At 40.8% G+C, this 14,598-nt stretch overlaps 1 protein-coding gene across 6 annotated transcripts in view; it reads right to left on the bottom strand.

Annotated features, from left to right (window-relative positions):
* The window catches only part of LOC145342028 (uncharacterized), a 186,529-nt gene that overhangs the window by 90,939 nt on the left and 80,992 nt on the right, over positions 1-14,598 (bottom strand). For 4 of the 6 annotated variants that reach the window (XM_080187172.1, XM_080187176.1, XM_080187174.1 and 1 more), the window contains 6 exons: positions 13,782-13,841; positions 12,432-12,491; positions 11,155-11,214; positions 8,378-8,431; positions 6,608-6,661; positions 1,297-1,350 (listed from right to left, as the gene is read on the bottom strand). In XM_080187172.1, the coding sequence (XP_080043298.1) occupies positions 1,297-1,350; positions 6,608-6,661; positions 8,378-8,431; positions 11,155-11,214; positions 12,432-12,491; positions 13,782-13,841 (342 nt within the window). The remainder of the gene's footprint in view (positions 1-1,296; positions 1,351-6,607; positions 6,662-8,377; positions 8,432-11,154; positions 11,215-12,431; positions 12,492-13,781; positions 13,842-14,598) is intronic. The other 2 variants (XM_080187175.1, XM_080187177.1) reach the window with 1 other exon arrangement.

Here is a 14,598-nt window from a genome sequence, read left to right as displayed (position 1 = left end):
CAGTTAGAATAGGCAGGGAATAGGAGGACCACTGAGAGGCAAGAAAATATTAGAGATACACCTGTGTCGGCACAGAGTTCGTGCACCGAAGGGCCTGTTCTTATGCTGTAATGTTCTTTGTTTTCGATTGAATGAGGAACAAAAACGGATGAATTCGACAGTAGACAAAATATCCACAACATCAGTCTCACACCGGCGGATGGTTTAATGTCTACCCTTCCCGACCGGCACAGGAAGGTAGTACAAAGAACGAACTCCGCTCCTATTTTAACCTCTAACACGGACAGCCCATTCTAGCCAGGCGGAGAGCGGCGTTTTCCTCCCTGAGCTTTGGTCAGGCTGCAAAATAGGAAAACCTACCCTGGCCAACGACTACTTTAATACCTCAGAGAAGAAAACGTTTCCTGTCAAACGAAGTGAGATGCTTGCTTTACGTTACCGCCCTCCGGATGAGATCTCCCTTAATGCAAAGATTAATTTTTGCTTTGCGTTTGCAGCTTCTCTGGAAGCTCGGTGTCCAATGGCTGCCGCACAAATGCGGCTTTCCCAGTTATATTTTGCAGGGTTATCGCAGCCGAGTCTCCTCTAGTCTCATCAGCACCAGCGGCTCGCGAACAGCTGCCTGCCCGGCTCCGGTTGCTAGGTGATGGAACGCGAGCGGCAGTGGTTGCTAGGATACGGAAGCGAGCGGCGGGGGTTGCTAGGAGACAGCTGAAGGCTCGAGAAGAAGATGTCAGGGGTTCTCTGCCTTAAAGAGGAAGCGAGAGGGAAAATGTGGCCGAACCCATTGCACCAGTTTAAAAATTCCATTGCAAAACTGCTTCCAACACACCACGCACCGTCCTCCCCACATACAGATTCGGGCCAGCTATCATGGGAAGCAAAGCACATCAGTCAAATTCTGTAAACTATTCAACAAAAATAACTGCAATAAATTTCTTATCCATTCCATCGTCCAGCAAAATAAAAGCAGAAAATAAAATAAAAATCTTCTGACGGGCACGTGTCAAACTCTTTGCCCATATTCACTCCCTTATCGTCATCACTCTTCCTTCTCACACCTTGATTATTTATGATCTCCTCTCAGTCTCACTCACTGTTACTCTCTGTTATTCTACTTCATTACACAAAGACCTCCTTTCTCCTCCTTCTCGCTCACCATCCCGTCAAAAACTCACTCGATCTCCCTTCACACGTTCATTCTCTCGAAATGCTCACTCTGTTTCTCATTCCTTCATTCTCTTAATCTCTCTCACTTCCCCTTGTACTCTGTCAGTTAAGAATGAGAATACTTACGCTATAGAGGGCAGATCCACATTGCTCTTGGCTTCTTCAAGTACCCCCATCGGTCTGACGGGAAAAACAAAATATACTTTTCAGGGGCCACTGAAGACGTAATGAGACATACGTGGTTTTGAAAGGTGTTTACAAAAAGTTTCTCAACGTATGGAAGCAAACGATGCTGCACACGATCCATCTTTCTGAACACAGATATTAATTTGCTCGTACAGACAGACAGACACAAGATAAGTAGAGTCTATATCTATAAACACAAGTAAATGGTGTATGTAAATAAACGGTCTCCCTCCTTTAGGGAAACTGGGATAGATTTTCAACTTGCTTTCCAAGATAAAAACGGTGTTATGACCAGTCGCTCGTTATAGAAATCACTAATGTTCATTTATAATCCAATCAAAATTGGACAGCTTTTGTAACCAACAGACCATCCTCACTTGCAGATTTATGTATAAACCACAACCTGGAAATCTACCCTGTTTTCTCAGTTACTACCAGCTTACACTTTTCCTGATGTGCTGATTTCTTTTCCACTTGGTCTCTGTTGTTCTTTCACTTTATAGTGACAAACTTTTTTCTTCACATTTGCCACTTCCTCTCAAAGTAGTTCTGCTGTTCTAGAAACATAAGAGCAGGAGTTCACCCCTCGAACCTATTCCAAAATACAGTGAAATCATAGTTGATCTGAATCTTAACTCCATCCACATGCCACAGCTCCATATCCATACTTTCATGCCCATTGCATGAAGTATTGTTTCATACCTGCTCTCCACAATGGCCTGTCTCCAGCTATTCGTGCCCCACTACTGCTGCCAGCAAGGATGATGAATTTGGTGCTCAGCCAAATCCCCATTCACTGCAGCGAGATGGGAGAATCCTGCTGGCATGAATGATTGAAGAATTCTGTCTCCTTGTCCTAACTGTCCACCAGTGGAAAATATTACTCTCTACTTAACCTATCAATAACTTCTAAAGTCTTAAAAACTTCATTCAAGTCATTTCATAACCATCTATATTCCAGTGAATGCAAGCCTAGTCAATATAATTTCTCCTTATAGTCTCACTAGCCCCTGCAAACAATACTCTAACATTCTACTAATATTCTAATAAATCCGCGCTGTACTTCTTCCAAGAGGCTAATTTCTAAGGTGCAGTGCCTAGACCTGTACATAGTACACAAAAAAACTTCCTTCCTTTCAATATTGTAACATTCTGGTTATAAAAGTTAATAATCCATTACCCTTTTAAATTATTTTTATGCCCACCCATTATATTTTGATCATTGTGTACATGAAGCATTGAAGTTTGAGGCAATTGTAGTCTTCTCTGATTTCCATCCTTTGTTTGGGGCACGGTATCCTTATGCAGTGGTGTGCCTGTAGCCTTAGCTGGCACTGCTGCTTCAAGAGATCCAGAAAAAACAGTCCAGCAAGGGGTGCACGTTTGTCTGCCTCCTGCCCTTTGACCAAGCTGACTGCTGCACTCTGATGTCTATGACTAGATGTGACTTCTTATCACTACACCTCTTCCATGGTCTAGCCAATGACTGAATATGTGGAACCCATGTCCATTCAATCCCTTCAAGGTGCTTTATTGTTGTTTGTTCAGTGTTTGATTGGTAGTATCTGTTGACTGTCCAGTGTGCTGTCGACTGTGAATCAAGCCTGTGAGCATGGTTACAAAGAAACTGAGATTCAGTTGTAAACCTGTGGCTGTAGACATTTTAAACACATTTGTAATAAAATTCCTGTTCACACATAGAACTTGGTGAGAGTTAGCTCTGCATATCTCTGAGGCACAAAACACAATACTACGCTCATAGCCCAGCTGGCTTGGCAGTTTGTGTTGCCGCTCTCAATATTATCACTCCATAACTGCTGTAGCAGCTGTTTTAGCGGACCACTGTTCCTCATTGCAAGGTCTCTGCCTAAACAATTGACCAACCCTGCTGCCCCCTTTTTACAGAGAACCCTGGATATTTATTTCAGTGAATAATGCTTTCCTGCTCTGCAGACACCAAGGCTGACTGCTAAGAAACTGACCTAGCTTGAGGCCCATGCACCATTCGCACTATCTAATCCCAGTCGGTGCCCACTTATTATTTCCAGTTTAGTTACCACTAATTGGCTACCTGCTGGGTGAGCAGCTGGTGCCAGCTTGACTGTCTCTGATAAGATCGCTCAGAGGCAGGTGAATGTTGAGCAGAAGACCCGATGCTCATCTTTCAAAATTTCCCCACTCCCCCCACCTGTGTGACTGATAAGGTTCTGCACATTGTGTTATTAGCTCTAATTGTGTTATCTAAGCCATTAATAAATATGCTGAATAGTTGAGTGAATCTCTCATATGCTATCATTTAGTCACTCTCTTTAACTTAGTCTCCTTCACACTTGCAATTTTATTTGTTCATCATATATATTCTATCAGTCTGTCCCACACCTGTCTCTCCCTCTGATCATTACTCCCTGTTTTGTTAATTTTTATTCACTCATTCATTTATTGTATTGTTCAATGATTCCATTTATATTTCTCCCTCTCCCATTTGCCCTTTCCTTCTCTCCAGTATCTCTACTCATAGGAAGAAAGATGAAGCACTCACTCTATTGGTGACAGATCCTCACTACTCTTAGCTTTTTCACACACCTGCGATGGTCTGACAGATAAGATTGTCAATGAGTATTTCAACAGCAGTAAATAAGCAATATGACAACCTTACACTCTTTCAAAAACAATTTCTCTTCCCAGTTCTCTCTCTCTCTTTTCCTGAAATAATTATTTCCCTCACGCTGTCACAGTTCCATCTGATGTCAGCCATATTATTCAAATGTCCATTGTTCATATAGAAATCTTGAGAATGAATAGAAACAGCTAGTGTGTCTGTGATTGATTACAACTTTTCCCAATCCTGCCTGCCTATGTCCAAGTACACATATTTATGGTGAGGGGTAACCTTTTAGTAAGCAGCAGTGTATGTATTACTTACCAAATTGTAGCACCTCAATTGCTGCCCCCACTGTGATCAAATTCAAAGACAGCTCATTTCAATAAATTCAAGCAACGGCATTATTTTTCTAGGCATGGCCAACAGAGCTTTTCACAGAAGAATTGTTAAGTTGAACAATTTGCAAAGCAGGAAAACCAATTTCTTCATACTAGATCCATGCTACATTGTGTTTGTGGAGTACAGCAAAACATTCAGTCCAGATGTATTAGTTTAGCATCAGAATGAGAAGGAAATGAACCTCTTAACTATGCTAGAAACTACGTAATAGGGGACATTCTTCTTGTAACAAAAGAAGAGGGTAAAATTTGTATGTAATTAGTGGCCCATTAACAAAATCTAACTTGCAGAATCACACATTTCACTGCTTCTGTAATTTTACAGATCTATAATTAATGGTGAAGGAAAACAGGCCAGCTGCTTTGTTTTGTACAAAGAACAAAATCAGCCTGGGAAACAGGCCCTTCGGCCCAACGAGCCCACGCTGCCATCTCAACACCACCTCTCTACCCATGACCCCTATCTAATGTTTTATGGCCATCCAGATTGAGGGAAAACTGATTTAGGGACAATTTATTCTTGCCAATCAGCCTAACAGCACATCTTTGGGGTGTGGGAGGAAACCGGAGCACCCAGAGAAAACCCATGCAAGCACGGGGAGAATGCGCAAACTCCCACAGACACCGGCCCAAATCCATGTGTCTGCACAGCAATCAGCGATAGTCACTCAGCTGTCGTCTTGCCCAGTATCTCCAGAGCCAGTATTTTATGACTTTGTTTGGGCGAGGCTAGTAAAACCCGTACAAGGCCAATGGAGAATTCTGTTCTGTGAGCCTCGACTGCCCCAATTCCAGGGTGGACGTACCGGTAAAATTCCGGCACAGGTCACCAATTCAGAGATGCTACTTAAAGTCTCATAGCAATGGCCCAAAGGCTTGTTATATTGAGGTGTCAATCATTGTGGAAGAGATTTCAGTCAATAAGCTAGCAACATTCTTTTCAGGAGTGCATCTACACATTGGTCCACATGATAGAAGCAAAAGGCTGAGCGATCTACCAATTGCCCAATGTAGGCCAACCAAAGGAGCTAGAGCATTTCCATAATGGAATGAAAGCAAAATGGGACATGATTTTCAATTATCAAAAAAGTCATCCTCAAAAATACACAGTGGCTGGATAGATCTTTAGATAAAACAAAAAACACGTCCATTCTTGTTTAATGTGTAACTGAGTAAGGCATGGTGGCACAGTGGTTAGCAGTGCTGCCTCACAGTGCCAGGGACATGGTTTGATTCCAGCCTTGGATCACTGTCTATGTGGAGTATGCACGTTCTCCCTGTGTCTGTGTGGGTTTCCTCCTCTCTGGCTTCCTCTCACAGTCCAAAGATGTACAGGTTAGGTGGATTGACCCTTAGTTTCAGGGTACTAACTAGGGAAAATGCATGGGGTTATGGGGATAGGGCCTGGGTGAGATTGTGGTTGCTGCAGTCTTGATGGGCTGAACGGCTTCCTTCTGCACTGTAAAATTCTGTGATTCCAAGACTATAGCAAAAAGGTATTGAATTTTCTGTGCTAAGAAAGGGTCATACTTACAATGACAAATCAGTAGCAATACCCAGCAGTACACTTACATACAGGTGTAAAGTTGGTACATTGAGAATAGATTCTGAAAGGATCTTGACAGTTATTGTTGGCAAGTCTATTTCATTGTCCTTTAGTTCAGGGTTTGATTTGTTCACTCCAATTCAGCATATACAAATACCTTCATTCATCGGAACACATCCACATGTTCTCTCATTGCTTGCGTCACTGTCTGTGTGGAGTTCACGCATTCTCCCCGTGTCTGTGTGGGTTTCCCCCAAGTGCTCCAGTTTCCTCCCACAGTCCAAAGGTGTGCAGGTTAGGTTGATTAGCCATGCTAAATTGCCCCTTATTGTCCCAGAATGCATAGGTTAAAGTTACAGGGATAGGGCCTTGGTGGGATTGTTGTCTGTGCAGACTCGATGGGCCAATTGACCTCCTTCTGTGCTGTAGACATTCTATGATTCTATCATTGTCATTAAGACACTCACTTAGTTTCTCCTTTTGACTCACCATGTTCCTCTCCTCAACACTCACTCGCTTTACACTAAGTGTTTTCCCATTTCTCAACATTCTCAAAATTTCCCATTCCCTCAGTCCCCGAGTTGCACATGTCTACATTTTCCCCTTCCATAATCATTCAGTCCATCTCTCACTTGGACACTTCCCCCTCACATGCTATCTCACTCCCCCCCTGACATCCTTCCAGGTAGGAATTGAAAGACTCACTCTGTAGGTGGTAGTTCCTCATTGCTCTTGGTTTCGCCACACACCAGCACTGACCTGGCAATCAAAACAGGCAAACATGAATAGCAGAATACCAGCTGTCTCTATAACATTACATACAGACACAGTCAATGGTTACTCACTCTGGGCTGTATTTAGTTCTGTAAACTCAAGGCAAAAATACAATATTGAAACCATTATAAACCAATAGCAACTTAGTAACAATTTTCATTCATTTTATGGAGGAAGTTATGCCTCCTCCCCCCCACAAACACAATGGGGCAATCTTGAGTCCACGTTGGCCATTCATGAAAATGCCAGAGGGGGCAAAAAATGCAGAAGTCTCAGTTCTCACCGGTGAGCTTGTGATTTCTGATCTTCCCTGGCCCTTGCTGGCAATATCATCACATTTACATCTGTAATGGGCCTGAACGTGTTTTATATATTTTCTAATAGATTTTAATATAATTGACTTGTCTCCTCTCCAGATAATGATCTCCCCCACTGTATATTGATGTCACATTGGTGCAGTTTACAATTAGTTCATTGAAACAGAAACTGGTGTTGGGGTCTCCCCAGGGGTGCAAAGGTAAGTATAGCCCTCAGAGGAGAGAGACATGGCTATACAGTGGCCTGGCTATGACCCTGGCACTGCTCCTTGGCACAGGTTTGCACAGTCAGGTTGGCACCATGCTAACCTGGTGGTGCCAATGTGACAGTGCCAACCTGGCAGTGCCAACTTGTGTCAAGGGGCAGGCCCCAGGGGAGCCTCATGAAGGTGGATGCAAGTTTAGACAGTGGGGGGTGGGAGAGGAAGTCTATGATTAGGTTGGGGGAAGGGCCCAATGAACAAGTGGTAGGGCCAATGATTGGAGGGGGCAGGCAAGGGGTTGATGATCGTGGGAGGAGGGGTAGAGAAATGTTGACTCCAATTGACGGTGGGGAGAGGAGACCCTGAGACCACTGTTTTTGAACTGGGGTGGGGGGTGGGTTTGCTTATTCAGTTATGAATGGGGCACCCTTTAAAGATTGTGTCATATCTCAGTGCAGTTGGGTTGGTTTTGCATGTGTCTTGAGGCTCGCCACCCCTCCCCCCACTATATGATGGCATGAAACACACCCCCTTAATTTCTTTTGGCAAATGTTGTGAGATCTGCAGAGAAAACCAACAGGTTCTCTGGAGACAATCACACCGGTTTACTTGCTGGAAACAACACTCTGCCATTTTGTGGTAAGATTTAGCCCATAGTGTGCGTGTATTTGTGTCAGCTCTGCACAATGCATGAGATTGTGCACAATCTTTGACATGCACATTTCATAGGAACTGATCATGTGCACGTATACAAAGGGATAGATTATTCATTTCAGCTATGCTACATTGGCCACTTGACTGCAATTGAGCTGCTTGCAAGCTTACAATGCATGCACACATGAGTAACCCTTGGAAGGAGTTGAAGAATTGGGAAAATGGCTATGAATTGTATTCTAAAGAGTATAATCTGCTCCTTTGCAGTTATGTTGTATTATCCACACAAACTCAAAGAATCTCTCACTTTTCATTGAAGCACGTCCTCATTTCAACCCTCTCATTTGTTCCTCCTGCATTTTCTCACATTACTTTTCTCCCTCTTTTCCTCCCCTCTAGGATATTCAGGCTTCCCTTCTCGCCTCATTCCTGACTTTTTCTTCATTTTCTGAAATTCACTCTCTATGCCATCTCATAGCCCCTTCTCTTCCTCATCCCCTCCCTGAGAAGGAAGGTGAAAGACTTACACTGCTGTTGGTAGATCCTCATCAGACTTAGCCTCCTCACATATCTGCACAGGTCTAATGGAGAAAGCAAAGAGAAATAAACGGTTGCACATTTTCTGTTAAATCTATCTCAGTGCCTAAACATCCATGGTGGGGATAGTGAGGGTTCATGTGTCAGTATTCACCCATTGAGAATCTCAATGGTGGCGTTATGATATGGAGGTTGGTCTCCTTTTGAAAAATAATGCCAAATCCCCCAAAGAGGATCTCGTAATCTGTTAAAAGTGTGTGGGAAGGTGTGACGTATTCTTCAGTAACATTTTGTGGGTAACTAACAGAAATACCTGACACTCACTTTAAAATGAACACTTAACAATTTATTTATTTAACGAACAGGGACCCTTAACTAAAGAAGTAATATATCGAATAAAATAAGATTCGAATGGAATGGTGTTCAAAAAATTAACAAAAAATTCAATAACAATAGAATTTAATCACTCTCAAAAAAAATACACAACTTGGTTTTGTGTCTTTCAGAACCCTCTGGAGTTTCTTGGTTGATTTCTTTGTCTGTAAGTTTTTTCTGATTTAGTAACTTTCGCTGGTTTAGGTGGTGTGTTCTCTTAAGAGATATCTGAAGCTGGCAGAATAATATAAGTTGATATCCTTTGAGAAGTAGCGCCGAATCCCCCAAAAAGGAACATCTTTTTTCATAATCTGTTAAAGGTGTGTGGGAAGGTTGAGGTGTTCTTCAGTAATGTTCAGTGGGTAACTAACAGAAATACCTGACACTCACTTTAATAGGAACTAACATGGAACTTTAACTAAACAAGTAACATACCAAAAGGAATAAGATTCCAATGGAATGCTACTCAAATAAATGCAATGCCCATACATTAACAAAAAATTTAAAAAAATAGAATTTAGTCATTCTCAAAAAAATACAATCTGATTTTATGTATTTTGGAACCTCGGTTGGTTTCCCTGTCTGTAACTTCTTTCTGATTTGGTACTTTTGCAGGTTAGATGGTGCAATGTCTTAAGAGATATCTGAAGCTGGCAGATTGGGCAGCTGTTCTCTTTCTCCCAAGACTGGAGAGGTGACAGTTGTTATCTCCCAGTTTTCCCCTTGTACCCTGTTTTATACCTGTGATGACCAATCAATTTTCCTACAATAGGATTTGTCAACACCATCAAATTCACATGTTATATGTTCCTGGTAACTGAGTGTCTGCTTTAAATTGATTGGGCAAAATTGAAAATGAACAGGTTGTCTTGTCAAGACTACTGCTTGTTTTTTTTTGATGTTTCAGCTTGGATTCTGTGTGTATTTCGCAATTTAAAACTCCAAGCACTGAAACAAACACTAGCTTTTAAAGGGACCACAGAATGTTTTTCCCCTCTAGTATTTTTATAACATTTTACATTTATAACAATATCAAAATCCAAATGCACAAACTCAACTTTACAACAGTGCTCAGTGACCATACCCTTGTAAACAGGACGCAGCTATCTCTTTCTCCCCCAAACAACCCCTTTTGGTCCTTCTATCATTCCCTCTCTGACAAGGAAGATGAAGGACCCATGCTGCTGCTGGTGGTTCCTCATCAGCCTTAGCCTCATCACATCTTCTTTTAACTCTACTTAGAGCTAGAAAATCTATGGTGAGGATAGTGAGGGTACATTCTGACACATGTATCAGTATCCATACTCAACAATTGATCCAGGAGAACTTTTGGGATTCAGGAGTCAGGCTTCCTCATTTGCCTGCCTATAATGGGTGCCTGCACCCAGCAGGAACAGGATTTAATGGGGGTGTTATGATGTGGAGCTTGATCCCCCTTTGAGAAGTAATGCCAAATCCCCCAAAGAGGAACATCTTGACTGATAATCTGTTAAAAATGTGTGGGACTGCGTGAGGTGTTCTTCAGTAATGTTTAGTGGGTAACTAACCTAAATACCAACACTTACTTTAAAATGAATACTTAACAATTTATTTGCTTAACTAACAGGGAACCTTAACTAAACAAGTAACATACCAAAAAAAAAGATTTCAATGGAATGCTGTTCAAATAAAAGCAATGCCCATTCATGAACAAAAATAAATAACAGAATTTAGTCACCCTCAAAAAAATATATAACCAGGTTTTGTGTCGCTCAGAATCTACTGGAGTTTCTTGGTTGATTTCTCTATCTGTAAGTTCTTTCTGATTTGGTAACTTTGCTGGTTAGATGGTGCATTCTGTTAAGAAATATCTCAAACTGGTAGATTGGACAGCTTGTCTCTCCCTCTCAAGACTTGAGAGGTGGCAGTTACTATCTCCTGTTTGCACTCTCTTTTATACCTGTGATGACCTACCAATTTTCCTAAAATAGGATTGGTCTGAATTTGTCAATACCATCAAATTCAAATGTTATAGGTTTCTGATATCTGAGTGCCTGCTTTGAATTGATTGGGCAAATTTAAAAAATAAACAGGTTGTCTTGTCAAGACGACTGTGTGACGACTTGAGACAAATGTTTCAGCTTGGATTCTGTGTGGATTTTGCATTTTAAACCTCCAAGCACTGAAATAAATACCAACTTTTAAAGGGGCCAAACAATGTATTTTTCTGTCTAGCTTTTTTTAACGTTTTACATCTTTATCAATGTGAAATTCCAACTTCACAAACTCAACTTTATAACAGTTGTCAGTGACCATACCCTAGTAAACAGGAAACAGTTATCTCTTTCTCCCTCACACAGACCCTTTGCTCCCTCTGTCATTCCCTCTCTGAGAAGAAAGGCGAAGGACTCACGCATCTGCTGGTAGATCCTCATCAGTCTTAGCCTCCTCACATATCTCTTCACATTCCGGTCTAAAGGAAAAAACAAAGAGAAATAAATGGTTGCATATTTTCTGTAACTCTACCGCAGAGATAGAAAATCCACGGTAGGATAGTGAGGGGACATTCTGATACATGTGTCAGCATTTACCCACTGAGAATCTCAACTATTCATTTAGGAGGACTTTTAGGAGTCAAGCTTCCTAATTTGCATGCCTACCGCGGGTGCCTGTACCCAGCAGGAACAGGATTTCATGAGAGTGTTACGATGCAGAGGTTGATCTACTTTTGAGAAGTAATACTGAACCCCCCAGAGAGGAATACCTCGCTTCAAAATCTGTTAAAAGTGTGGGAAGGTATCAGGTGTTCTTCAGTAATATTTAGTGGATAACTAACAGAAATATCCGACACTTGGTTTAAAATGAACACTTAACAAATTATTTATTTAATTAAAAGGGAACCTTAACTAAAGAAGTAACATACCAAATAAAACAAGATTCTAATGGAATGCTGTTCAAATAAATACAATGCCCATTTATTAATGAAAATTAATAATAACAGAATTTAGTCACTCAAGAAATATAAACCAGGTTTTCTATCTTTCAGAACCTTCTGGAGTTGATTTCTCTGTCTGTAAGTTCTTTCTGATTTGGTAATTTTTGCTAGTTAGATGGTGCAATCTCTTAAGAAATATCTGAAGCTTGCAGATTGAAGAGCTGCTCTCTGCTCCTTTTAGTTGCTATCTCGCATTACCCCCAACGGGCACCCCCCCCCCCCCCCCCCCCCCCCAAAATCCACGCACTCTCTTTTATATCCGTGATGACCTATCAATTTTCCTATAATTGGATCAGTCTGATTTTGTCAACACCATCAAATTCAAATGTTAGAGGTTTTTGATAGCTGAGTGCCTGCTTTAAATTGCCTGGGCAAATTTAAAAATAAACTGGTTGTTTTGTCAAGAGTACTTTGTGATTTTTTTGAGACAATTGTTTCAGCTTGGATTCTGTGTGGACTTTGTATTTTAAATCTCCAAGCACTGAAATAAATACCAACTTTTAAAGGGACCAAACAATGTATTTTCCCCTCTAGTATTGTTACAATGTTTTACATTTCTATCAATGTGAAATTCCAACTTCACAAACTCAACTTTACAATCGTGGTCAGTGACCATACCCTAGTAAACAGGAAACAGTTATCTCTTTCTCCCTCACACTGTCATCCCTCTCTGAGAAGAAAGATGAAGGACTCACGCATCTGCTGGTAGATCCTCATCAGTCTTAGCCTCCTCACATATCTCCTCACATTCCGATCTGATGGTAAAAACAAAGAGAAATAAATGGTTGCATATTTTCTGTAACACTACCGCAGAGATAGAAAATCCATGGTAGGATAGTGAGGGGACATTCTGATATATGTGTCAGGATTTACCCACTGAGAATCTCAACTATTGATTTAGGTGGACTTTTAGGAGTCAAGCTTCCTAATTTGCATGCCTACAGCGGGTGCCTGTACCCAGCAGGAACAGGATTTCATGAGAGTGTTACGATGCAGAGGTTGATCTCCTTTTGAGAAGTAATACTGAATCCCCCAAAGAGGAATACCTCGCTTCAAAATCTGTTAAAAGTGTGGGAAGGTATCAGGTGTTCTTCAGTAATATTTAGTGGATAACTAACAGAAATATCCGACACTTGGTTTAAAATGAACACTTAACAAATTATTTATTTAATTAAAAGGGAACCTTAACTAAACAAGTAACATACCAATTAAAACAAGATTCTAATGGAATGCTGTTCAAATAAATGCAATGCCCATTTATTAATGAAAATTAATAATAAGAGAATTTAGTCTCTCAAAAAATATGAACCAGGTTTTGTATCTTTCAAAACCTTCTGGAGTTTCTCAGTTGATTTCTCTGTCTGTAAGTTCTTTCTGATTTGGTAAGTTTTGCTGGTTAGATGGTGCATTCTCTTAAGAAATATCTGAAGCTGGAAGATTGGAGAACTGCTCTCTGCTCCTTAAAACTTCAGAGGTGGTAGTTGCTATCTCCCATTCCCCACCCACCCCCCCCCCACGGCACTCTCTTTTATATCTGTGAAGACCTATAAATTTTCCTATAAATGGACTGGTCTGATTTTGTCAACACCACCAAATTGAAATGTTGTAATGTTGTAGGTTTTTAGGAGCTGAGTGCCTGCTTTAAATTGATTGGGCAAATTTAAAAATAAACAGGTTGTCTTGTCAAGACTACTGTGATTTTTTGAGACAAATGTTTCAGCTTGGATTCTGTGTGGACTTTATGTTTTAATCCTCCAAGCACTGGAACCACACAATGTATTATCCTCTCCAGCATTTTTACACCTCCAAGCACTGAAATAAATACCAACTTTTAAAGGGACTAAGCAATGTAGTCTCCTCTTTAGCATTTTTTTAATGTTTTACATCTTTATCAATGTGAAATTCCAACTTCACAAACTCAACTTTACAACAGTCGTCAGTGACCATACCCTAGTAAACAGGAAACAGTTATCTCTTTCTCCCTCACACTGTCCCCTTTGCTCCCTCTGTCATCCCCTCTCTGAGAAGAAAGATGAAGGACTCACGCTGCTGCTGGTAGATCCTCATCAGTCTTAGCCTCCTCACATATCTCCTTACATTCCGGTCTAATGGAGAAAACAAAGAGAAATAAATGGTTGCATATTTTCTGCAACTCTATCGCAGAGATAGAAAATCCATGGTAGGGATGTGTCATGTGCCAGGATCTATCTACTGAGAATCTCAACTATTGATTTAGGTTGACTTTTAGGAGTCAAGCTTCCTAATTTGCATGCCTACAGCGGGTGCCTGTACCCAGCAGGAACAGGGTTTCATGAGAGTGTTACGATGCAGAGGTTGATCTCCTTTTGAGAAGTAATACTGAATCCCCCAAAGAGGAATACCTCGCTTCAAAATCTGTTAAAAGTGTGGGAAGGTATCAGGTGTTCTTCAGTAATATTTAGTGGATAACTAACAGAAATATCCGACACTTGGTTTAAAATGAACACTTAACAAATTATTTATTTAATTAAAAGGGAACCTTAACTAAAGAAGTAACATACCAATTAAAACAAGATTCTAATGGAATGCTGTTCAAATAAATGCAATGTTCATTCATTAATGAAAATTAATAAGAAGAGAATTTATTCACTCAAAAAATATAAACCAGGTTTTGTATCTTTCAGAACCTTCTGGAGTCTCTCAGTTGATTTTTCTGTCTGTAAGTTCTTTCTGATTTGGTAAATTTTGGTGGTTAGATGGTGCATTCTTTTAAGAAATATCTGAAGCTGGCAGATTGGAGAGCTGCTCTCTGATGCTCAAAACTTCAGAGGAGGTAGTTACTAATCTCCCATTTTTCCCCCTGCACAATCTTTTATATCTGTG

This window comes from Carcharhinus amblyrhynchos, chromosome 4 (assembly GCF_965287045.1).
Source record: "Carcharhinus amblyrhynchos chromosome 4, sCarAmb.v2.hapA, whole genome shotgun sequence".
Classification (NCBI taxonomy): domain Eukaryota; kingdom Metazoa; phylum Chordata; class Chondrichthyes; order Carcharhiniformes; family Carcharhinidae; genus Carcharhinus; species Carcharhinus amblyrhynchos.
The sequence above is the reverse complement of the archived record's forward strand: the minus strand, read 5'-3'. Positions and strand labels throughout refer to the sequence as shown.